Source organism: Ursus maritimus, unplaced genomic scaffold (genome assembly GCF_017311325.1).
Source record: "Ursus maritimus isolate PB19 unplaced genomic scaffold, ASM1731132v1 scaffold_8, whole genome shotgun sequence".
Taxonomy (NCBI): Eukaryota; Metazoa; Chordata; class Mammalia; order Carnivora; family Ursidae; genus Ursus; species Ursus maritimus.
In genome coordinates this window covers 63005564-63030259 of record NW_024426996.1, presented here as the reverse complement: position 1 = coordinate 63030259, position 24696 = coordinate 63005564, and the positions used below count along the sequence as shown (strand labels likewise).

The window sequence follows — 24696 nt, the reverse complement described above, 5'->3', positions numbered from 1 at the left end:
TCCCTTACATCAACTGTAGCAGATCTGGGGAGCCCACCGTTTTCCTGTGCTCCCACTCTGTGTGTGTGTGGAGGCCAGACACCAGAACAAACATAGCCATGGCATAAAATCCATTTAGCCGGGTCCCTCAAAGCGCATTTTACCATTTAATATTTGCTTGGTACTAATTGAATTCTCTATTCCAATGGACTGTTCTAATCAGAAAAGTGCAATGATACATAGAGAATGCATTTCTATTTATTTACATGCAGGGGTGAAATTAATGCTGATTTTAGCCACAAACACAGATATTTTAAATAGAACATACTCCCGAATCCTACTGAAACATTGTAGCTCAGGCCTTCAGGCAGCAAAAAGGAGGAAAGAAAGAATTGTTAATGCATAACAGCCATTCCAGCCCAGACCAAACAGCACCAGAGAGAGAAAATCCTCAGCATTCCTTTCCTTATTCAACTTCCATCTTTTTTTTTTTACATAAATTGGAGAAATAAAACATCATGAAATTTCACTAAGTTATTTGGAGGGAAAAAAAAATCAAAACTCTAGTATATGCCCAGAAATAGAAATCTGACTGCACAAATAAATGATATATTTGCCTGTGTTGAAATTCAGTGCAATACAAGAAACGCCTTCAAAGAAGATATGGTTTTAACTGCATCAAAAGGTTCTTGTGCAAAATGGATCATTCAAATCCCCAGAATGGCACTTGCCACTAATTAGTTCTGTTAGGTCTTTTGACATCAAGTTCAAGGAATCTCTGCTAAAACTACCAATTTATGAAACGCACTTGCAGGCAACCTAAGGCAGCTATTCAAATTTACATTAAGAAAACGTTGCTGTCCATGTCCCTATGGCAAGTTTCATTTCTTGAACATTACAGGGCAGCAACAGATACGATTCAAGGGTAGAAGAGGCTGGTTTGTGCAGAAAGGTTAAGTAACTAAAAATATATATACAATGTTGCTTCCAGGGAAAGAGGAGGGGGTGGGAAATGATACATACAAGTTTCCGGAGAGCAAAGACAAGGGGAGTAGCTGATGGGGGTCTCACGAAGGGGGTATTTTACCAAGACAAACAGGCTAAATATAGCTAATTAAAGTGAAACATCAGAGTTTCCTCACAACGTGTACAATTGTGGGGGGAAAAAAAATCTCCAAAGGAAATTTTGATTATTAAGCTGCATAAAATGGAATAGGGGAAGAGAGGAGAAGAAGGTTCTTATACTCATTTTTGTATTCATTTTTAGGAATGGTAACTAAATAGAACAAATTTTTGTCAGTATATTTATTTTTAGTTATGATTCATTCATTTTTTTTAGGAATGATAATTCACTAGAACAAATTTTTGTCAGTTCTTATATTCATTTTTAGGATTGAGGAGTAAATTGAACAAATCTTTGTACATTCTTATATTCATTTTTAGGGATGATCATGAAAATGAGCAAATCTTTGTAAGATACCTAGAGGTAAAAAAAAATGAAACAATTTACTATATTCCCAAAGGTGAAAAATAAAGCGCACACAGACACATACACTGACAATTTCTGAATTTAGGCTAGCAAAACTTCATGGTTTCACAGATGGGAACTTGCATATTTATATGCGTTTTTCTGATTTCCTCAAAATTGATGGCTTCTAAGTTTAAAGCCCTTGTAGGTTTTTTAACAATGATCTTCAAATAAAAGGATATTTAAAAAGTAGAATCTTCTTTGCAAATGATTTGAGGGCTGCCTTTTTTAAAAAAAGGAAAATAACTTTCAGGAAGTTCTGCTTACCTGGAAGACTCCACAAACCAGAAACTTCCAGAGTTCTTAATTTTTTCTCTAGTTCAGCCACTCGATTCCCTAGGATTCTAGAAAATGGAAGAAAATGACAACAGACAAATTAATGGGCATCTCATCAGCTCTTGGGGCTATGAACAAGCTACTTGGGGGAACCCCCTAGAGTACCTGGATAGAAAATGTTTTGAGATTTAAAGTATATGCGGGAAACATAGTGTGTGTGCACGCACAAAGAATATACATGTATATATATATTATACACACTTTGTTGAATGTACACGTGAAAATATAAAGGGAATGATAAAAAAATATTAAATGTTGCCATTCCAGTGAGTCCTCTCCCATAAAGGTGGAGCTAAACAAGTACTCCACCATTGCCCAAACGTCTTACACAGTTTCTATCGGGCACTGCTCATTGCTAAAGATTAGAATTCAGTTTGAATACCCTTAGTAGTATCAACCTGATTCTTTGAGGGTGGACCTCAGTTCTGGAAACCACCAAGTCTAACCAATAAGATGGTGAACATGCGTGGTAAAGTTGTTTTGAGTCAATAAAATAATAAGAGCTACCTTCTTTGACCTAACCTATGTCTTACTGGTATCCATATATCCTTGATACCCAGCACAACACCTGGTTGATTGTAGATGTTCAATAAACATATTTGGTTAAAGAAAATGCTTTCCTTTTTTCCAGGCTTGCAATTATCTATGGACAGAATGAAGAAACAGGCCTTTCATAAGAACTTCCACTCATTGTAGGATCACTAGAAGAATTATATTGCTTTCCAAGGTGACCATTCTGATGCACTGGGACATATAATTTCTCGAACGTGTATCTGAAAAGATTATACCATTTACGTGGAAGCCAAACTTTATGCATGGAAAGACATAAATGTGGGCATGTATTACCCCTCTTCCACTCTACACAAAATTAAACATAGTTGGGAAATGATTTCATAGTCATCTCAAACTTGAATCACTTTCCATTGGCTTGGAAATTGAAAAACCAGGCTTTATATTATTTGGGGGATTTTCCTGGCTCTGCCATGCTAAAATGATGCGGAAATCACCTTAATAGCAAAGTTTCAATTCCCTTCAGCAGGAGAAATCAGAATGCTAGAATTGTTCTCCTACCTCTCTTTATATTCCAGAGATAGCTGCGCACACCCACGTACACACAGAGGCATGAATATGTATGTATCTGCACACACACACACACACACACACACACATATATATATGGCTTTGGATTCATCCTTATTTTACCTGAATTGACTCGCAGCATCTTAATTAATATTCCCTTTGAGCTCCCAGAAAACTCTGACGTTACTATATGTGGTTTTCTTCACCTAGGTACTGTGAGCTTTTCTTCTTTTCTTTAAGTCTTAAATTCTGCATAGTCTTTATCAATTACTTTCAATTTTCACCCTATTTGTTGGGTCTATTCTGCTTTCATGTCCCTGACCCTTCAATAAACACCGTTCGTCGTAATCTCGCTTTCAATATTTTGCTCAGACCTTCTGATCCGAGCTCCCTTTTCACCAACTGATGGGTTTGAGATGCAATCACAGCAGAGTTCAAGTTGATGCCTGTTTCTTAACGAGATCAGATCATCTGTGTGTGGCTGCCTCTTGGAAACCAAAGATAAGGCTTAACGTTCTGTGTATGCTGAAGGATGCCATCAGGGCAACGTTTGAAGGCGTGGTGAAAGGACATTTGGTTGCCTTTTTTTTTTTTTCCTCCTGATGTTCCCGGATAACAGAGCCCTGTCTCCCAGAAATGGGAAACACCATTCACAGGAACAGCAAGAGCCCCTGCTCAACACCTACTGAGCTTACCTGATCTCATCTGACCTGACAAAAACCCTGCGGTGTACATTGTATTATTATCCTCCTTTTACAAATGTGGACCCCAAGGAAAGGAGGCATTAAGCAACCTGCCCAAGGGCACACAGTTTATCTCCAAGCTGTGTCTTTTGCCGCCCCCCATGCTCTCATCCAGCCCGCTCTACTCCTCCCATTGGGAAACAGAGGCATAGAAATTAGTTAACTTGACCAGAACCACAAGCAGGACTCAGCTGGTGATGACTCTGGATTTGAGCCTACAGCTCCGTTGCTGTCAAAGTGCATGCTCTTAACCAACACCTCACAGTGGCGCTTTAAACCAAGCATTCTTGCGTCTGGAGCGAGAGCTCTTTAAAAATTGTTCCTAATTGAAATGTGGCTGCAGCTGGGCTGACCTGTACGCTAGGACCCAAGATTCTTCAAATGACAAAAAGACACTTTCTGATGGGTTTCACGCTGAACAAATATGGCAGGTGGTCCACGGAAGGTGGGGTGGTGCAGCCCAGGGAGAGAGGGCAGTAGGCATTGAGGAAGGCAGGAAACAGAGGCACAGGGTCCGCTGAATTCAATTTGACCAATTCAACACACAATTATTGAAGCCGTAGGGGATACTGGAAGGTTTTAAGCAGAGAAGCAGCCTAACGCCATTTAGGAAAAGTATTCTTGATGCAGAGTGGAGAATGGACTGGAACGAGTATGAGTAGAAGCAGAAAGACCAGTCAGAAGGGTGATGTCCAAGTCAGTGATGGTGGTGGCCCCCAACAAGCTGGGGGGAAGGGGCGATGTGGGAAGTCAACCGAATGGAGTGATAATACGGAGGTAGGTGAGGAATTCGAGGTGCCTGTGGGATAACCATGGAGACAGCTGACCATGTGGGAGAAGGAATGTCTGGGAGTGCAGAGATGAGCCTGGAGGCTGGGGAGTAGGCCCGCTCACCAGCAGAGTATGAGAAGTCAGAAGAAGAGGAGCCTAGAGAACCCCCTTGCCCTAGAGGCAAAGCTGGACAGGGAAGAGGGGAGCCAGGCCACGTACAGCCAGGAAGCCAAGGGGAGAGAGAGACCCAGGTGGGACGGTGGGTCAATATTGTCTTACTCTGGAAGGTTGGTCACATTGGATGAAAAAGTCCACCTCAAAGACATGCCTGACCCTCAGAGGGATGTTTCAGGACAGTGCAGGGGGTAAACACAGAATCCAAGCGACAGGGTTGGGAGAAGCAGACTCGGGGAAACCGTAAGAGGTGAATACAGATGACTCTTCAAGTAGTTCAGCAGGGAATCGAAGGCGACAGCGAGGGCAGTAGCTTGAGGCATAAACAGGTTTGAGAGGGTTTTGTTTTTTTTTTTTTTTTTTCGGTAGGAGGGGGGAGATTTTAAAATAAGGTTTTTATTTAGCTATAGGAGGGATTTCAGCATATGTCTACCTAGCAGTCTAGGAAAATCCTCAGCATGTCAGGCCTCCAGATAGATTTTCAGTAGTAGTTTCTGATAGTAAGAACGTCAGAGGGGATCTGCAACCACAGACCTGATTTGGGAGCTGGCCACCACTCTATGTCCGCTCCGGTTCCCCAGACCACGCAGGAGCAGAAATCCCTAAGTGAGGGTTCTTGGGGAAAACCCGGTCATCAAGAAATCACTGTGGCTCTACCCTGCCCCCACTTCCACCCTCGGTGGCCTTGACTCTCTACTCTCATCCATGACAGCTCATGCTGTTCCCAGTATCTTGAACTTTCAAGTTATTTATCATTGGCCAGAGGTGGGGGAGAGCAGTAACAGAGTTAGCATGGCAGGAAGGGCAGTGAAAGGCCAGTATGTCTTCATGTATCCACCACCAGCACCAGCACCAGCACCAGCACCCTTCCACCGGCGAAGTGTTGACTGGAGAACTAAACAGGGCTGTCCAGTAAACGGGATTTCAACACCTGCTTCTTCCGTTACTGCTTTGCTTCCTGTTGATAAGTCACATGAAGCTCATCCCTTCTTTAGCAAGTCAGACAACTGCCAACTCTTTGGCATTGAGCACCTCAAGCAAAATGCCCATTGATTGAAAATCCTCTCAAAAAATAAAGTCCTAAGTGGATTCCTCAGTTCTTCAAGATGGCTCCCATTGGGTCTTCTCAAGGGGGGGGGGGGGAGGTGTCAGGAGGTGGAAAGCCAGCAGGGGGAGCACAGGCTTACAGAACAGAACACCTTTGTTCTCGCTCATCATGCTCCACCAACACAAAACTATTGTGTTATTTTAGTTACAAAAGGTTAAGTCAAGGGGGAGGTGTCAGAGGAAGCAGACCGAATTCAGATTTTATTCCTAGCCCCACACCGTTTGTTGTATAATTAGTTTTTTTTACATGCCCCCAAATAAAACAGTTACTGAAAGTATGAAACCAAACACCTTCTAAGTTTTAAAAATGGCACATTAGGTACTTTATGTACTGATATGAAGCAATCTTTAAGATCTATTGTTATGGGGGAAGAAAGCAAGGTGCAGAACAGTGAAAAAGAACCCTTTTTTTTGGTGAATATGAGCTACCGTTTGTAAGAAGAAAGAAAGGAAGGAAGAGAGAAAAGACGATATTTATACAAGTATACACGAGCATATTTATGTGTCTGTGGAAATGTGTTATACGTGTATTTACATATGCACCCTTGGAAAGGGATACGTAACAAATAAGGAACAGTGCTTCCTTCCGGGAAGGAGAGATGTGGCTGAGAGGTGGTAGTAGTTGAGAGACACATTGCTGTTTAACCTTTAAAAATCTGAACCATGAGATGGTACAAAATTATTAAATAATAGTTACAAATGACAAGGTGCATTAAAATAAAATTAAACTTGAAAAAACAAAAACAAACAAAGAAAAAACCCAAAATTAAACCTGGCAAAACGGACATGTGTGTTTCTCAATGGAGGGTGAGAGCCCGTGGAGCCTGGGGCATGCTGGTCGCAGTAGGGTTACGGTAGGAACACGTTAAGAAATGAATCTGTCCTGAGAGGTGAGAGTGTCAGGCTGTTGGCCTGGGGTTACTGAGCTCTGTGGGCAGCACGTCTCTGCTTTAATGGTCCTGGTTTTTCCTGAAATCCATATTATACTATATGTTAGCTAACTAGAATTTAAATAAAAACTTGCAACAAACACAAAAAGAAAAGTCCAGCTGTTTAATGGAGGCTTGTGACGTGATCAGAACTGTAGCTGGTGGGCAGGTGTGAGAGTTCGGGGGTTGGGGGTGGTGGAGGGTCTGGGGTCTGTGGTTGGAGGATCTATGGGAGGGTCTTCCTAAGGAAGAGGTGATAGTGTGGTGGGAACAAAGCAGAGGGGGCAGCCAGGAAGAGTACATGAAGGCCCACGACAAGGGCCTGACATATGTACTGAATCCATGAAAGCTGTAAAGAGTACTAGGGAACAAGAAAAAGGATCAGAAGATGATTCTATCATCCGTTCATTAAATAAGCATGAGCACTACTGTAGGCCCAGCACTGTCCTCTGTCCTGGGAGAGAACAGCGATTCTAATGGGACAGCTTCAACCCGCATGACATGGAGCTTTGTTGAATCTGAGTATGAGGATGGTGGGCAGAGCCCATTAAATATTCTTCAAGTCATGCTTTAAATGGCTGCATAATATTCTATCTTATGGATTTACTATAATCCAACCAGCCTCCAACTTAAAAACATTTTGGAGGGGGCGCCTGGGTGGCTTAGTTGGTTAAGCGTCTGACTCTTGATTTCGGCTCGGGTCATGATCTCAGGTTGTGAGATCAAGGCCCGCGTCAGGCTCTATGCTCAGCACGGAGTCTGCTTGAGATTCTTTCCCTCTGCCCTTGTGCACTCTCTCCCTCTCAAAATACAACACAACACAACACAATACAATATAAATAAAAACATTTGGGTTGTTTCTGTTTTCTCCCCATTATAAATGAATCCGTTTATGTGAACCTGAGGGCATCATACTGATTTTTTTCTTTAGGATAAATTCCTAGATGCAGACCATGTGGGTCAAAGGGCACAAGCATTTTCAAGGGTTTTAAAACGTACTAAGGAGTGGGTAGCCCACAGTCTAGAGTCCTTAAATGTGAAGAGTTGAAGGGATATGAGGGAAACCGCCAACCTCGCAGCTGGAAACGTGGGTCCTGCTCTGGATGATGAGGCGGGGATAAGAGTTCTGAGAACCGCCTGCAGAGAGTGTGAGGCAGAGATCGGGGGGAGATGAAGTCCCCCAGGGGTGGGGAAGGAGAGCAGAAGGCCTGGCGGACACCTGGGCTGGAAGTGAGGGGCATGGAGGGAATTGGGGGGATGAGGAGAAAGTCAGAGGAACCCAAGGAGATGAGTGCAGGGTGGGAATTGGGATGCAGAGGAATGATAAAAGAAACGGACTCACAAAGTGGGGCTTGGGGGTCCTGGAGACCCTCAAAGGAAGACTGCTGTAGAAGATCGGGGAAGAGGTCTCAAGAGGTGTTGAAGCCGAGGTGGGCTTTCTTTCCTGTGCACGGTATCCCCTGGGGCTGGTTCAGATCCAGAACCCTCCAGAAAACCCCCGATTCTGCATTTCAAAACCAGTGCCTCCGAGTAGTTCTGACATGGGCGTCCCCAGAACACACTTTGAGGGGGTGGCTGCTGAAGAAGAAAAGGTGGTCTTCTTATTCACAAAGATGCTGGGTGAGTGGAATTCAGGGGCGCTGCAGAGCTGGGGAAAGGCTTTGGGGGTTCAAGGAGCTCCGTGTGGTTTCTGGGTGAAGAGGCTGCAGCTGGGGGTTGGGTGGGGCAGGACTGGAACAGGTGGGAAGCATTGCTCACAGGGGAGCCAGGGCCAGAGGAGGGGAGATGGTGTGGACCCACAGGATGGTGGGCGGGTGTGTTTCGCAGAGCCAGGAGGGAGAGGGTGGAAGGCACTGGCTTCAGGGGAGAGAAAGTCTTGGGGTTCCTGGCGAGGAACATCTATTTTCTCAGTGAAAGAGCAGCTGAGGTTACCTGCTGAGAACAGACTAGGGTTTAGAAGACCTGAGGAGGTTTGAAAGAGCCCCAGTGGGGTCTTTATAGGGAGTCAGTGAGGACAAAGGAGGCTCGTGCGGAACACTACCGGCTACAGGGGATTCTGCCTGGATAAAATAGACCTCGTACCTATTCTGGGGAGATTTCCATTTCTCCTCCCTCCCCTGAGAAGTATCTGCATTTTAGCACCTGACCGTTTCATTCCTTGGCTAAGATTTCTTTTAAAAGAATTTAAAAAACTTCTTCTGTCAATAAATTACCCTTGTCATCCCTCCGAGATTGCCCAGACTCCCTCCACTGCTCCCTGCCTTCTTTATATATATCTTAATCTCCTGCGCGATCTTCCCTTCACTCCCAGCTTCTCTTTTTTCTATTTTGTTTTTACAATACTCTCCATCATTTTCCAGTTGCCTCTCTCCCTGGGCCCCTCCCTCTCACCAGGACCCCGAGTCCGTCACCCCTCCCGTCCTTGCTGGAAGCCCAGCTTTTCGGAGCCTGCTCACTTCTATGCCTTCGTTTTGGTGCTACATGTAGGTTTATGAGCAGGACCAGCTCCATAATTTGGGGGCCCACCGCAAAATGCAGATGCAGGCCTCCTCATTCAAAAATGATTAAGAATCTCAAGAGGGCAACTGGGGAGTTCCAAACCTAGGGCAGGGCTCTTCCACGGTTGCTTGCTCTCAAAGCCAGCCCTGTTGGCCATGTCTGCTGCTTTAGCTTATAGTTTCTTCACCATTCTCTGAACACCTCCAATTTTGCATGTGTCCCTAATGGCCACTTTAACTTGATTTTGCCCCACCTAGTCAATACGTTTATAAAAGCCAAGGAAGACACCCTATTTTAATTGTTCCGTCCCGCCACCTTTTTTGCCTCTCTGGAAGAGTGGCATGGCACTCCCTTCCAGGCCCAGCTAGCTCCCTGTGGAAGCTCATGCTTGGCGTTCCTGCTGGTCAGAACCCCTCATTGCCATGCTGGAGGTTAAGATGGCACTGAGGAGGGGCCTTCCCTGAAGAAGACCCGCAGGAGAGGGAGGTTAAGTTACCCAGGCAATTGTACTGTCAACACTGCGCATGACGTCTGTCTTCCTCAGTGGGTGGATCAGGGTAGGCGTTCAAGACGTCATGGCGGGTAGTATGCCCCCTCCCCCACTCTGGCCAACGGCTAAGATGCTGTCATAATGCACACACCCCATTCTAGTTTAGGAGGTGTCCTTCCAGACTTAAGGGCCCCCTTCCTGGCTCCCCAAAGGCCTGCTGTCCCTCCTGGTTGCCACCCACCACTGGTAGCCAGCATCCCATGTCTCTCCCATGCACCACCCACCCGAGGGTCCAGCCACCTACTTGTTGGTCTGTCTCTGGTGCTGGATGACCATGTTTTTCTCGTGGATTGTCTCCAGCAGGGCCGTTGCCAGAGATTTCAGATCAGAAATGGACTGTGGAGTAGCTGGGAGACTGCACCCGTGATCTTCAGATAACAGATCCTGAACTAGGTGGGATATAAAGTTTACAACTCAGTCTTTTTTTTTTTTTTTAATAATGATTTTTTATTATATTATGTTAGTCACCATACAGTACATCCCCGGTTTACAACTCAGTCTTAAGTCCTTCTAGAACCCTGGAATGCAAACCAATGTCCGTTCTTCCTGGAAAATGAAGCTGGGCTAGGTTCCCCGCTTCTAAATGCTACGAGGTTGTGTTGAAGAATCCACTCCAGGTGTCAAAAGTAAAACAAAATAAAATTCAGTGTGAGGGTTGAGCAGAAACAAGAAAGTCTCGTGGACTTTTATTGCTGATTTTTTAAAGGGTTAATAATCCTTTGCATCTGTCCAGTATTTTACCCTTTCGAAACACTTTTGTATTAACTCATTTGAGGCCCCAAATTAAAAAAACAACACCCCACCTGGGGAGTATTATTTATTCCCATTTCATGGACAGGAAAGCAAGGTGCTGATGAATGAGACACATCAGCTGAAGGTCACACAGTCGTGCAAATGGCAAGGACTCTGGTCCCGAGCTCCTCGCTTTGTGGCAGAGTTTCCTACGGAGTGCTATGCTCGGTGGGTGGCAAGATCATACGGGACATCATTTAAAATACAAAATATATTTTGTGTCTGCATGTCTTTAGAAACCAAGAGTTACTACAAAAAAGACACCGTTTGTGCTCTTATCAGACAGAAAAAAAATAAACCTCTCACTAGATCTTTGGACATCATTTTCTATATGCCTATACACAGATATACAGATTCATACATTTTCCTTCTGAAATGAGAAAAAGCTCTTCTTTTTTCACTTAACCCCATTCCTCACCATCAATATCTCCTAAAACATAAAATGTAAAGGCAGCTTGGGAGCCCATAGAGAGATACGGAATAATTTCTTTAACTCCTGCTGGACGTTTAGGTTACTTCCTATGTTTGTTTTTCTTATAACTAATGTAGGAAACACTTTCCTCAAGCAATATGTTTTCGTACAACGGTAATTATTTCTTGCTGCTCAAAGGGGATGAGTTCAAGGTTTTACAAAATAAGTTGCCGCAGGGTTATCCAGAGAGGCCGTGCTGGGCTTATGGCTCTGCCGTGGCGTTTGAGCGTGGCTGGCACGCCCCACATCAGTGATAAGACTGGGTCTCGCCGTTCAAAGCGGTTTGGCCGTCAAGCGTACCCAGAGCTAAGCTTACATGGGCTACTCCACCTTTCTGTGGAGTAGTGTGGTTTTCTGTTTAAAAACAATTCTAGGGTATCCTTTTTTTAGTTGAGTGGAAAAACAGAAGTTGCTTGGGAAAGTGCCTTGGTTATGAGGCTGGTTGGAGATTCAGCAGCCCCCCCCCCCAAGCCACTCCAGCTCTGATGACGGCTCCCGCGTGATGGCCGCTGGTCTACGCAGCCCACAACCCGAAAGCGGGCCAGGCAAGCATGTTCCACCCGCGGCTTACGCTGAGAACTGAATTCCCAAATATTAAGTGTCAGAAGCAAGCTCTCTGCTATTTATTCCCCTGGACTGTTCCTGGAAGATCATTATTTTTCATCAGAATCGACAAGGAGGAGGAACAGAATTGCAATCAATAAAAGCTTCTTTGAAAAAGGCACATGTTCCATGATAAAATGATTTCAGCAGCTGTGAGACTTTTCTATTCTGGTCACAGAGGCCAGAAAAAGGAGAAACTCGGCGAGGTTGGAACACGGACTCAGGGGGATGCTAAACGGGTGATCAGAGGAGGGAAAGCATTCTTGAAGGAAGAGCACAGGATAGGGGACCAGATGTGAAGGGGGTCCCGTTATTAGAAAGACGTCTAACGTGGCGGTTCCTGAAGCAGGATTCCAGAACCGGCATCAGCAACACCCAGGAACTTTTTAGAAATGCATATTCTCTGGGGCCCCACTGGACCTACTAAATAAAAAATTCTGTGTGTGGGGGGGAAGTAATCTGTTTTCAAATAAGCCCTCCAGCCAATGCTGATGCAGCTGGAGGTCTGGGAAGGGCTGTTCTATGAACCACCTTGGTTCCCCATCCACAAACGGAGATGCGGACCCCGAGCTCCGGCATTTTGTGGTCCTAAGAGGTCCCTCCAGAGAACAAATCCTACCTTGCTTCGCAGAGAGGACTCCAGTCAGCGCACTGCTGCTAGATTTACTCTGGCCTTTCGAGTTTTTCCGTCTCTCGAGAGCATTCTAAAGCAGCATTGGGAGAAAATACAAATCTCTATCAAAAAAGCCAAAAAAAAAAAAAGAAAGAAAGAAAGAAAGAAAGAAAGAAAGAAAGAAAGAAAGAAAAATACCTACTTAGAGTAGATGCATCTCCCTTCAGGCACACAAGAACCCTTGGCAAACCCCAAACGCTGACCCAACTTGTACGATTCTGAGTCCCCGCCAAAGAGTTATGAAATTTATGGACCTGGTCGAGAGTTGTTTTTTTTTTTGTTGTTTTTTTTTAAAGTTAGTGCCCAGTAGAATGATAGCAATTACTTTCTCCTATATATAAAAGGCACTCAATGCGTATTCATTAAATTAAATCAAATCTGAAAGCAAGAACTCCGTCTAATGTGTGAAGTCACTGGTTATGGAAACCCCTTCTGAATAGACATGAGATGGAGAACAGGTTTACTTGCATTTGCTGATGCCAAAAGATCGTTATTGGTCTTTGGAAGGCTTCCGTGGCTGGACTGGAAAAAGCCACGACCGAAGAATGACGTGTGCCACGGACACAAGGTTAGGAGGTGCACGGGTGCCCCCCAAAGTGCCATTCCTATCTCAGACCTTTACATTACAACTGATATGCACTGTGTAGCCAGTGCTTGGCACATTGAAGAACCAAATAAAGGCTGTTAAGTGAATGCATACACACATTTTTTAAATGTATGTATTAATTATACAACTTTAAAAGCTGCATTCTTCTTTGGCTCCGTGTGCGTATATATAGACTGGCATAAAGTGTGGCCCCCACAGCGTGGAAAAAGAAGAAGAGCATAGAGACTTCGGAGGAAAAAAGCTAACGTCAAAGCCAGGAAAACGAGAAAGTTCTCCCAAGCATCTAGACTGCTGTAAAACTTTACCCCTCAGGAAGAGAAATCAATCTATTTTCAAAGCAGAGAAACCCAGGAGATGTTTCTAATTATAACGCTTACAACGAACATCTGCAGAAATAGATATTATCAAACTAATGGGGCTGGAATGAGTCTAAACAACAGTGGGAGAATTTAAACATTCTGTCCTTTCAGTGTGACGTGAACATTCTCTCCTAGACTGTGATTTCCCCATCTTGGTTTCCTCCTGTCGCTCGGAAACCATTTTCTTATGGATGATTATGAGACAAATAGCGTCTGATGATGGAACATTTTTTCGAAAAGCTGATAAGAAACCTAATTGTATGTGGACCGAAGCTGTGAAGTGGCCACGTCCAGATCCGGGCGGGCTCCATGTGCCCTGTCCAGGTGACAGCAACGAAGATGCTCTCGCAAAAGCTATTTTTGTTGTGTTTGTCATTTTGGGCTTAATTCTTCCTGGTTACCTCAGTGAAAGCTCTTCGTCTATCTGGGAGGACAGGCGAGCACTCCAATGTCTTTGGCACATCAGAGGGAATTAACATAGGATGGCATTTAGATGTCTAATAGTGAACCATTACCGGCATCATCACGATTCTCTACCTTGTACTTGGCGATGTTTGATTTCAAGAGGTTGACCTCTTCATGGAGTTGCTTTAATCGCTCTTGAAGGTACCTAGGAAAGAAAACAGGCAACTAGGAAGTGTTGGAGGCAAAATAAAAAACACACACGCAAGTAGGAGAAGAAAAAAAGAAAACAACCCGCCCCCAGGGCCATCGTGTACATACAACGCCTTCTCACCACCAAAAGGAGGAGAAAAGTACATCGCGGTGACCTCTTCTTAAATGGATGCGATCAAGGACAAATATGCCCAAATCACAGAAACCCCACTTTAGAACAGCCTTCTGCAGAGAGCCCCTAAGGGATATCAACACAGTTTTCACATAATTCTCATTAAGATGATTCCACTGGGAAGGCAGGCAGGAAGAGGCGACACCAGACATAACATTAAATTAGACACACACTCACATGCACACACACACCCTGAAATTTGCCTCGGGGAAAAGAAACAGCTAAGGGAATTTCTCAATTTATTTTCTTATTCTTTTCCCTCTCCTTGATAGCAATACCGAGCAGCTTTCACTGGCTCCCTACCCTTCTTGCCCAGCTGGGGAGTGGGGAGGGTAGGGGGAGAGAGAAAGGGGTTGGGGATGCACGCACGTAGGGGTGTGCTGCTTCTTTTCTGACTTTCACAGCTAATGCGTGGCATTACTATCACCATTTCGGTGGTGGGACCATCCTTTCATTGCAAGGCAAACGTAGCTCGGGCTCCAGAGAACTCCCGGCCAACGTCCTGCTTGAGTGCGCCCGGGCCTGGCCACTTGCCTGTTCTCCATACAGAGGGCGTCCACGTCAATGATGCGGTTCTCGTGCCCACCGAGGATGTGGTTCAGCTCCTGGTTGAGCCTCTCCACCTTGTCCTGGTAGGAAGACCGTTCTTCCTTAACGTCCTGAAGCTCATCCACGGAGGCCTGCAGGTCATGCTCCAGAGACTCAATCTGAAACCAAGGAAGTGTCCTTACTGAAGTTCTTCAGACGTCATCTTAGGGCCACAGATGGGGCCTTCCGCTTGGCTGACCGACCCCGACAGGGCATATTCATGCCCCCCGAGGACGCTATAAAACACAAGCACCCCGCGCTGGATCAAAGCTTAAGGGAAGGGAGCAACTCCCAGCCAGACACTCGTTACGTCTAAGATAGGGTGGGGGACAGCAGCTCGGGAGCAGACCCCAACCCTTCCCCACGGCCGCGTGCCCCAAGGCCAGAGGCTCGGGGACGGCAAATCCAGACTCTGGCGACAGCAACCGGGGTCTTGCACGTGCACATTTTCTCCAGCTACTCCAGACCCAGAAATCTTGTTCCGCTCTTCAAAACCAATTAGCGAGAGAAGGGAAATGAAGTCTAGGCTCTCCTCCCTGTTTCCTAACTAGGGCTCTGTACCCGTTGAGATTTTGCCTAAAAAGCATCACTCAGCACTTCAGGAAACTTGCAAATTAAGGCCAGTTTGTCACATCTTGTTCTTTCCCTGTCTATCCTGAGTAGGGGGAGGTTTCCTGCATTCAGAGCAGTGGTACCCCAAACTAGAACAGACCTGCTGGAAGCAAGAACCACAAGAGGCAGATGGGGAACTAGCAGAGTAAGGAGAAAAAGTAAAAGCATTCAACTCACACCCTCCTTCGGCCTCCAACTGGCATCCCAGGCACCTCGCCCCCCTCCCCTGAGAAACAGGGGGCCCAGTCCAATGGTACAAACCTATCCCCCACCCTTAACAGATGTTAGCAATAACCTGTTCCTTAGCTCTCTCCAGCTGCTGAACCAAGTCTTCACGCTCATGAGCTGCAAAGTGCCGCACGCCAATTTCTTCGTCTCCAAGCCTCTGCTTGGCAATTGTCATCCTCAGGAGCTGCATTTTCCATTAGTAGGAGAAGGAAGAGAGAGAACGTGTGTGTGTGTGTGTGTTAAAATGAATAGATCCAAACAAAAACCCAAGCATTTTAGGCAGAAATTTGTGGAAGGTAAGACTTTTCAAGTAATACTAAGGAAAGGCACAAGACAAAGAAATTCCTTGCCAATATCATGAATTAAAAAAAACAACACAATATATATTGTAGTTTGTACACACATGCATATATCCACATCTGCGTGCATACACAGTATAAGTCTAACAGGAACGTAGGCCTGGGCATTTGAAGGTGGAGGTCCTTTGCAGCATTGCCACAGTGAAGAAAAAACTCTGGGTCTCTTCTACACTTAGCAAAGATAGCAAAATGGTAACGCAATTTTTGGAAGCATCTAGTAAGATGGGTGTGTGCTCCCACATCATAACGATGAGACTACATCATCCAGGGCCTTAAAAATGTCCCCACCAATGATCCAGTAACCCTGCTTCTGACAACCTGGGCTAACAACAATCCCAGACATGCACTAGCTTTAGGAAAAAAGAAAAAGTGGATTGTACTCTCATTTCCAGAAAGAGCTAAAGAATGAGAAAGAACGTCTAATGAGAGCGAGATGGCTAGCAAAGTGTAGTGCAATCAATCAATGGGCTAGTTTGCAGCTGTTGGAAATAAGGGTGATGAACTGTGTAATAACACAGAACATGCTTATGATAGCATGCTAAGCGGGGAACAAAAAGCAGAAGACTAACTTTCATTTGCAGTAAAATTGAAATTATATAAAGAACCTGTGCACAAAAGAAAAAATGACCCAATATACCAAAATTTTTAAGTGTGTGTGTTTTGGTCATGGTGAGACCGTGTGTTCTCTATGCTCTATGTTTTAACTTTTCAAATAAGCACACACAATTTTCATAACAGACTTGTATTTATAGGTTTTTAAATGCCTATGGATAAAATTCCAGTCTTCAAAATGTAATTTTCCAAAGGATCCCTGCAGAACCCAGAGCTGCCCCAGACTCTGGCGCCTAGCCCCACACACAACTGCAAACCTTGCGGTAGGGTCATCATGGAAACTGTGATCTCCAGAAGATCTGATGGGGCCAGAAGAGCCCTTAAGTGCGCAGCTCAGCGCCAAACGGGTGGCCACGAGACCGACTTTTTCAAGTTATGGCCCTGCTTCCTGAGCTGCTTCTGAAAAGGTTGTAAGCCTGATTCCCCCACCTCCCCGTAGGGTGTGTGTGGATCGGCTTTGTAGATAGAGGACATCCTGGAGATAGATTTCTATGACCCAGCCAGCAACGCCTCCTTGGGGAAAGCTCTTCCTCATTCCAGCATGGGGTTCGTGGCTAGCCAAGAACATGGATTTTCGAGTCTCTGAAGTATTTAGGGGCAGGTGAGAGAAAGTTAAAAGCCAAGGTGGACTATTAACTAGATTGGGACAATAAATAGCAACGGATATGGAAACAATGGTGCCTAAAGAAAAGCAAAGAGCATTTTCAAACAACATCGATTTGGGGTCCTTATTTGAAAACCACCCAATTGAATGTGACCAATATTTACTGTGCACTGACTGTGCACTAAAGCATTGCTGATACTGAGCAGACAATGCTCTGGGCAGCTCGCACAAAGGGCTGGCAGAGGACGGAGGATACTGAGGTATACAGACGGCCGTGCTTCATGGAATCTGATTATAGCTGATTGCCATTACTCAAGGATCCCATCTGTGTGACTTTACCTACCTGCACATTTATCTGTAATCTCAAAATCAACATTCGTGGCACTTTCGCATCACAGGCAGACATGTGCGGGTTAAGTACGGAGTTGCAAAAAATGTAACTCATCCGACAGGAGTGTTCCCAGCTGAGGTAGCACGAGGCGACGCTCTACCGTCTTGTTTCAGTTCTCATACTGCAAACAAGTGTCCCTTTCATGGTCTATTCACTGCCCTGTTTGTTCATGCTTTTGTGCTTTTTGTTTGGTGTTTTGCTGTTTAAAATGCACGCTGCTGAAGCGATGTCTCGTGTTCCCAGCACATGAAGGCTGTGAGGTGTCTGACAGAGAATACTCGTCAGGTGTGAGTTACGGTGCTATGCGCCCTGAGTTCAACGTGAAAGAATCAACCGTACAGGGTAAGTAAGATGGCCTTACACAGAAACACACATAAAACAAAGTTCTGTGTGAATTGATAAAAAAGATATTGTGACCAGAGGCTCAGAGGAACCTAGTCTTGCATTTCCCCTAGGAGCAATGGTTCGGTGTTTGCTAATTCGCTGTTCGCACAGAATTCAGAGAGCAGAGCTATCGTGAATAATGTGAATCACCTGCATGGTGGGGGGGAGTGGAGTTTAGGGCAGAACTGGTTCATTCAACTGGAAGCTGATAAGTGAAAACATCTTCTACATCACACAATTTCTTGGCTCAGAACTTTCAGAACCCTAAGGGGATATGCAGAAAGACGAACAGCTAACCAAATGGGAAACGTTTCTCAGATCAAAGGGTCTAGGAACAAGAGGGCTTGGGCCTTTTTTGGCATGAGGCCACAGGAGGCCTTGGACACGGCGTGGAATGGGGGCCACTTCCCTCGATATGTGAAAAGCCAGACTGACAGCCTGAACTTGAAGTAATAAAACACTACTGCGGTTTTCCACGCACAGAACGCTTCACCAAACACCTAATTTAGAATCACACAATTATGTTTGCTTAACGCCAATTAATTATTAAACATGTTTATTGAGGTCTGACAGCCATATAAGAGAGTCATCTTTTATATGCCCCATGCCTGTTAAGCTTCAATAAATATGTTAACAATCATTTGGTGTTTAATATGCATACAATATTGCCTATTAAATTGCAGGGCTGGACTGGTTGAAACATTTATTTTTAAAAGTGAGGCCCAAACTGGTAATAGCTGGATCGTTAGTTGGTCTGAAACTCAAGTGCAACCAGCTGAAGGGGCCCAAGGAGGGGGTTGCGGTAGAGATGCGGCAGGAAGAGTTCCCCTGCCTTCCAGGGCGACAGCCTCACAGGCTCTGGAGTCTGTCTTGGTTGGGGTCTGGGTCCTGGCTCCACGGTCTGCTGGCTGTGCAACTGTGCACCGGCCTGACCTTCCCTGAGCTGCAGTATCTTCCACTGAAGCAGGAGAGTATAGCTCCCGGGGGGTGGGGGTCGGGGGGCTGCTATAAGCATGAACTGAGAAGGAGTGGAGTTGCTTTAAGTGAGCATTTAACTTGGGGTTCAAATTTCCATGCTTGGCAGAGAGGTGCAGGAAAGTAAAAAGGGGAGGAAGAGAGTGATGGAGAAGAGAGGATGAACAAGCAGAATGCTTTAAGTTGGGTGTCTACGCACCCCTGCTCTCAGGGTCCTGGACAGAGGGGCATGGGAGAACGACTGCTAATGCATTTAGACACACTCACATTGTTCATATTTGTCCATACTACCCGGTTCGGGAACCTAAATGCCACGTGCCCTGAACTTTACGGACAATTTAAGCGACCATCGGGAGAACGGTGGCTAGACGCAAGTGTTTGCCTCTCGTGCTGAGTTCAGGACCTAATCCTAAGAGAGGAAGGGATTTTTTTGCAATACTGAGCACAGCCCCTGAAACACAAGAAGCGTGCAGTGTAAGCTGCTGTCATGATTATTATGACTGTCATCACTGTCATCCTCCACGTGAGTGTCCCCATACATACGCCCACTGGGGCGGTCCAGTCCTCCAAGGGGCAGAAGCAGAGCTCGGGAGCCAACCTTATCTGTAGACCGCAGGCGATGATGTTGACTTCCCACCTTGGAAATGGCTATGAAGCGACTGCTCGGGGCACTTACTTCCCCCAAACGGGGCCATCAGAACTCCGGGGCCAGCCTCCCCGTGCCAGCCCGAGAAGCGGATCATTGCCCTGTGAGGCGCGTGCCTGCCTCCAATAGATGTATTCATTTGCTGATTTAGATGGAAATAAACGTTTATGAATGAATTATGGGTGTGAGTCGTCGGCTGATGGCTGCAGAGCAGCTGCAGCTGGGATGTGGCTGAGGGACACGGCCATAAAACCATGTGGCAAAACGGCTCTTGGGTGCCCTTCCCCCACCCCGCGGATGGAGTCCGACGGCTCCGCCGAGGCCCGGTTCAAACTCTGGTCCTCGTGGGGGGCCCCCGTTGGAACGACTCGCTCCCTGCCACTATCTCATCGCAGGCTTTGCTCCTCGGCCCTCCACACCTTCTCCTCATCTGGTCTTCGCTTGCCTGGACCCGTCTTCCCCTGTCAATGGTGACAGGTAGCCAGGGGCAGGAGCGGCTGCTACCCGCAGGTGTTACCTGTGTTCGGATCCCCATGCTGCTCCTCCCCGTCGTGCCACCTTGGCACGTCACCTAACCTTGTTGGGCCCCAGGTGCCATCTGTTTTCCTGAAAATGGGGATTGTCTTCATCCATCCAGGCCGCTGAAACAGACCGTCACCGACCGAGTGGCTTAGAAGCAAGCAGCATTTATTTCTCGCAGTTCTGGGGGCTGCGAGCCCTAGATCGTGGTGCTGGCAGACGTGGTGTCGGCTTCCTGTTTCAGAGACGGCGGTCTTCTTGCTGGCTCAGGAGATGACAGAGATGGCGCGGCCTCTTTTATAAGGACCCCGATTCCATTCATCAGAGCGCCCCCTCTCCTGACCCAATCACTTCGCAAAAGCCCCACCTCCTGCTACCATCCCATTGCACGTTAGGATCTCAACATACAAATTTGTGGGGGGACCCAAATATTCAGTCTCCAACGGTTCACCCCCAGCCCCCTAAAATTCATGCTCTTCTCACATACATAGTATATCCATTCCATCTCGCCAGCCCCCAAAGCCTTCACTCAGGCCAGCATTGACTCCAAAGTCCAGCACCTCACTGAAATAGCATGGAGAGCAGATACGGGTGAGACTCCAGCTATGATTGTCCTGAGGGAAACCTCCCTAGGTGTGAGCCTGTGAAACCAGACGAGCCATGCGCTTCCACAATACAAAGGCGGGACAGGCAGAGGATGGACACTTCCATTCCGAAAGGGGGAAACAGGGAAGAAGGAAGGGGTGATGGGTCCTAGGTTAGTTTAAAAACCAAACAGAACAACATTAAACCTTAAGGCTCAAAACTCATCCTCTCTGGCTCGATGTTCTGCCTTTGGACCCACTAGAGGTGGCAATCTCACTCCCGTGACTCGGCAGGACAAACCCATAGGGGCTCTCTGCTGGCCCTACGGGCCTGGGCAGCCCCATCCTTTGAAACCAGGCCACCGTGACCCCAGGCCCATACTCACCAGACTGGGTTATCTCAGATTTGCCTTCATATTCGTTCTTTCATTATCTGTAAGAACAACACCTGGCTTCTGTCTGAGCTGCCTGGTCAATACTTATCTCCTTATCAAATGGTCACCTCGGCCATACCCTTGGTGGTCTCATTTGTTCCACACTACAGATAGACTAAGGACTGTCCAAATCTTTATGTTCTGGGTCCTTTTTGCTTAACAATTCCATCTGCAAATCATTTTTCTTATATTTCATAAGCAATCAGGAGAAACCAAGCCATGTCTCCAACACTTTGCTTCAAGATCTCCTCAGCTAAATATCAATTTTCATTGGTCACAAGTTCTACCCTCCATAAAACAATGGACTCAAACACAATTCATCCAAGTTCTTGACCAGCGCATAACAAGGAAGGCCCTCCCTCTAGTTTCCAATACGTCCCCATTTCTCTCGGGGGCCTCCTCCATGGCTTTCACTGTCCATATTTCTATCAACATCCTCCTCAGGGTTACTTCGGTATTCTCCAAGAACATGTAGGCTTTCTTTGCAGCTCTCCTCTTTTCTTCCTAAGCCTCACCAAAATCGCCCTTGATGGTCCAATCACAGCAATGTAGGCTTTATCTGGTATGCACCTCCAAACTCTCCCAGCCCTACCCATTATCCAGGTCCCAATTCACTTCCACGTTTGTTATTTGTTCTAGCAATATCCCACTTCTCAGGACCAACCCCTGCCTTAGTCTGTTTTGGCTGCAATAACAGGACACTATAGCCTGGGGAGCTAATGATCAACAGAAATGCACTTCTCATAGTTGTGGGGGTGAGGAAATCCATGCTTAAGGCACTGGTGGATTTCATCTCTGATGAGTCCCTGGTTTGTCATTCATAGACAACCATCTTCTTGCTGTACCCACACTTGGCAGAAGAGGCAAAAGAGCTCTCTGGGGTCTCTTTTACGAGGGCACTAATCCCATTCATGAGGGCTGTGCTGTCATGACCTGACCACCTCCCAGAGGCCCCACCTCCGATACCATCCCTGGGGGTTAGGTTTCAACATATGAATCTGGGGGGGACACCTTCAGTTTATAAGAAGGATAAAAGCTATTTTGTAAACAGGACAGCCACATATAGCTGCCCAGCCTGTGCACTGCACAATGCCAGCTCTGGGGGGAGGGCTTTATCCTCATGAAGTGCAGCTACAATGCCATGATCACTATTGATGTAACTCTCCGACGAGCTTTTAAAGTGCAGTCCCCAGGTACAGTTGGTATGGTTACCGTTCTTAGGCAGAGACTCTATTTGTCGGGGTTACTGGGAAGATCAGCTGAAAGAATTGCTAACAGGAAGTGGACGCTAGCCCTCCCTCACCCCCAGGTCTTGTGTACTGCTGCACACAGCTCACCTAGGGAGAGGTCAGCATCAAAAGACATTTATTAGACATTCATCTGGCGTAGTGCCGTGCCTGCCAACTTAATAAACAAGGCCCTGCCTATCTTTACTTTTCCTGTTGGTTTTCTCCATATGCTCTCCAACTGCCCCCTGACCTTTTGAAATACCCTCGATAAAATAGGACATAATTGCTTAAAAAGGCTCCAGTGGGCAACTCTATTATGTATATCAGAGTCCAAATTCCTAGATCTATGGGACAATCCAGTTCTAGCTTTAAACAAAAGAATTTGTCACTAAAAAAAAAAAACCAAACCAAAAAAATATATATAGTTGTTTTCATTGTCTTCTTCCCAAGGCTCTGGAGATGATCACACACACTCATTAGTGTGTATATCAACGTCTCCCGGTTAACCAGCACACAGTTTGAGCCAAACAATGTGCTAGAAGCTTTTCTGACACATCATATCTTCAGTGGCTTTTCACTGCATTGGAACAAATGCCAAAGTTTTTAGTCAGGTTGACAAGGCACAGCATGAGGACGTGAGCTGCTCCCCACCTGCCTCCTGACTTTATCTTCAGCCACTTGCCTTTTCTCTGTTCTCTAGCGTGGCTGGCTCCCTTTCAATGCCTCAAACATAAATGCTTGTGCCTGCCCCCGGGCCTTTGCACATCCTCTTGGTCTATCCAGAACCCATTTCCTTCCTGTCTTCAGGTCTCAGATCCAATGTCACCTCCTCTGTGAAGTCTTCCCTGGATACCATCAAGAGACCCATTCACCCCAAAGTGGCTCTCCCTCATACCACCCGGCCCCACTGTCTTCATCTTACCAGAAATGATCTCAGCCATCTCTCGTGCCCTCCCTACCATCAGCTCCACCACAGCAGGAACCTCCCTTATCACGTGCCCTGGAATCCCCGGTACCCATAGCAGTGTCTGGCTAAAAGGTCCTTAAATGCTTCTTAAACATAGGAGGGCTCGCATTTGATGCTTGCCATGATTCCCAGAGGCAAACACTGTCACGTCCTCTACAGGAGAGACCCCCCCACCCCACCCCACAGAGAGGCTGACACAGGCTCTGGAGCCAAGACTCTTGCCCTGAGTCCCTGCTGAGGTCAGTGAGCCACAGCGACCCCTCTCCGAAGGTTGCAATCTCTTACCGCTTACAGCAAACCTGTATGTGGCTCTTCCCACACCCCACGCCCTGGCCTCAGTGCTTACACACCCGAACCCGGTGAAGTCCAAGGCATCCTGTGAGGTACTGTTGTAGCCCTGTTTTCCAATGAGCTAAAGTCACCTGCCCATGTTACAAACCTGGTAAATGGCAGGGCTGGGAGGTCCACCCTGGCAGTCCTGGGTCCTGGAGTTGATCCCTCGCTCCACAACAACTACGACAGCTACCGCGCACTGTTCCCCCAGTGAAGCGTGTTCTGTGTCAAGAGCTTTGCATAACTTTTCACAGTTAATTCTCATAAAAGGTGCACTGGCCTCCCTTCCATGCCTTTATCATCCCAAGCTTGTCCCTGCCTCAGGGCTGTGCACCTTATCCTTAGGTTACCTGACCACCTCCTGCCACACGCCCTTCAGGTTTCTCGGCAAAGGGGATGTGAGCAGATGTGCCTTTCCCGACCACGCAATATAAATAACGTCCCCATTCTGCCCTGGCTGCACCCCATAGTGCTCTAAGACATGTTTCCACTTAGCGTTAGACACCCTCTGATATATCGTACTGTATTTCATACAACAGAAAACTCCAGGGGCACCTGGGTGGCTCAGTCAGTTGAGCGTCTGACTCTCAACCTCAGCTCAGGTCATGATCTTGGAGTTGTGGGATCAAGCCCCGCACCAGGCTCTATGCTCAGCACGGAGTCTGCTTGGGATTCTCTCTCTCCTTCTCCCTCTGCCCCTCCCCCTGCTCACACTCTCCAGCTTTTTCTAAAATAAATAAGCAAAATCTTAAACAAAAAAACTCCATCAACTTTAAGACCCACTATTACATACTTCTAAAAAGAATAAAAATTGTCCATCATAGCAACACGATACCACTGACTATATATCAGAGATGTTCAGATGTGAAAATCTACATCTCAGAATCTATGAAATAGAATATATTTATTTGTTTAGTTGATTTCTGTTCATCTATCCCTACTAGAATGGAATCCCCATGAAATCAGGGACTCACTGTTGACTGCCCAATCCATAGAGCATATAGTTGGGTCTTCAATAAAGCTCTGTTGAAATGATTTGCACTGAACCATGAACTATAAGGCAAATACTCCTGTTATGTCCATTGTACCAAAGAGAACAACTGTGCACAGAGAAGTTAAGCAACTGGCCCAAGACCACACAGTTAGGGAGCCCCTGAATTACCTTCAGCCAATTCAGTACACATTAACCTCAGAGCCACAGTCTTTATAGGGCCCCACCAAGCAGATGGAAGGTGCTTCAGT

General features: G+C 46.2%; 1 protein-coding gene across 1 annotated transcript in view; it reads right to left on the bottom strand.

Moving 5' to 3' along the window:
- CCDC149 (coiled-coil domain containing 149) overlaps positions 1-24696 on the bottom strand; it is a 97066-nt gene that overhangs the window by 15262 nt on the left and 57108 nt on the right. The window contains exons 5-10 of the mRNA XM_040625214.1: positions 15485-15601; positions 14524-14696; positions 13740-13812; positions 12183-12267; positions 9941-10085; positions 1775-1851 (exon numbers count right to left, since the gene is read on the bottom strand). Of these exons, the coding sequence (XP_040481148.1) occupies positions 1775-1851; positions 9941-10085; positions 12183-12267; positions 13740-13812; positions 14524-14696; positions 15485-15601 (670 nt within the window). The remainder of the gene's footprint in view (positions 1-1774; positions 1852-9940; positions 10086-12182; positions 12268-13739; positions 13813-14523; positions 14697-15484; positions 15602-24696) is intronic.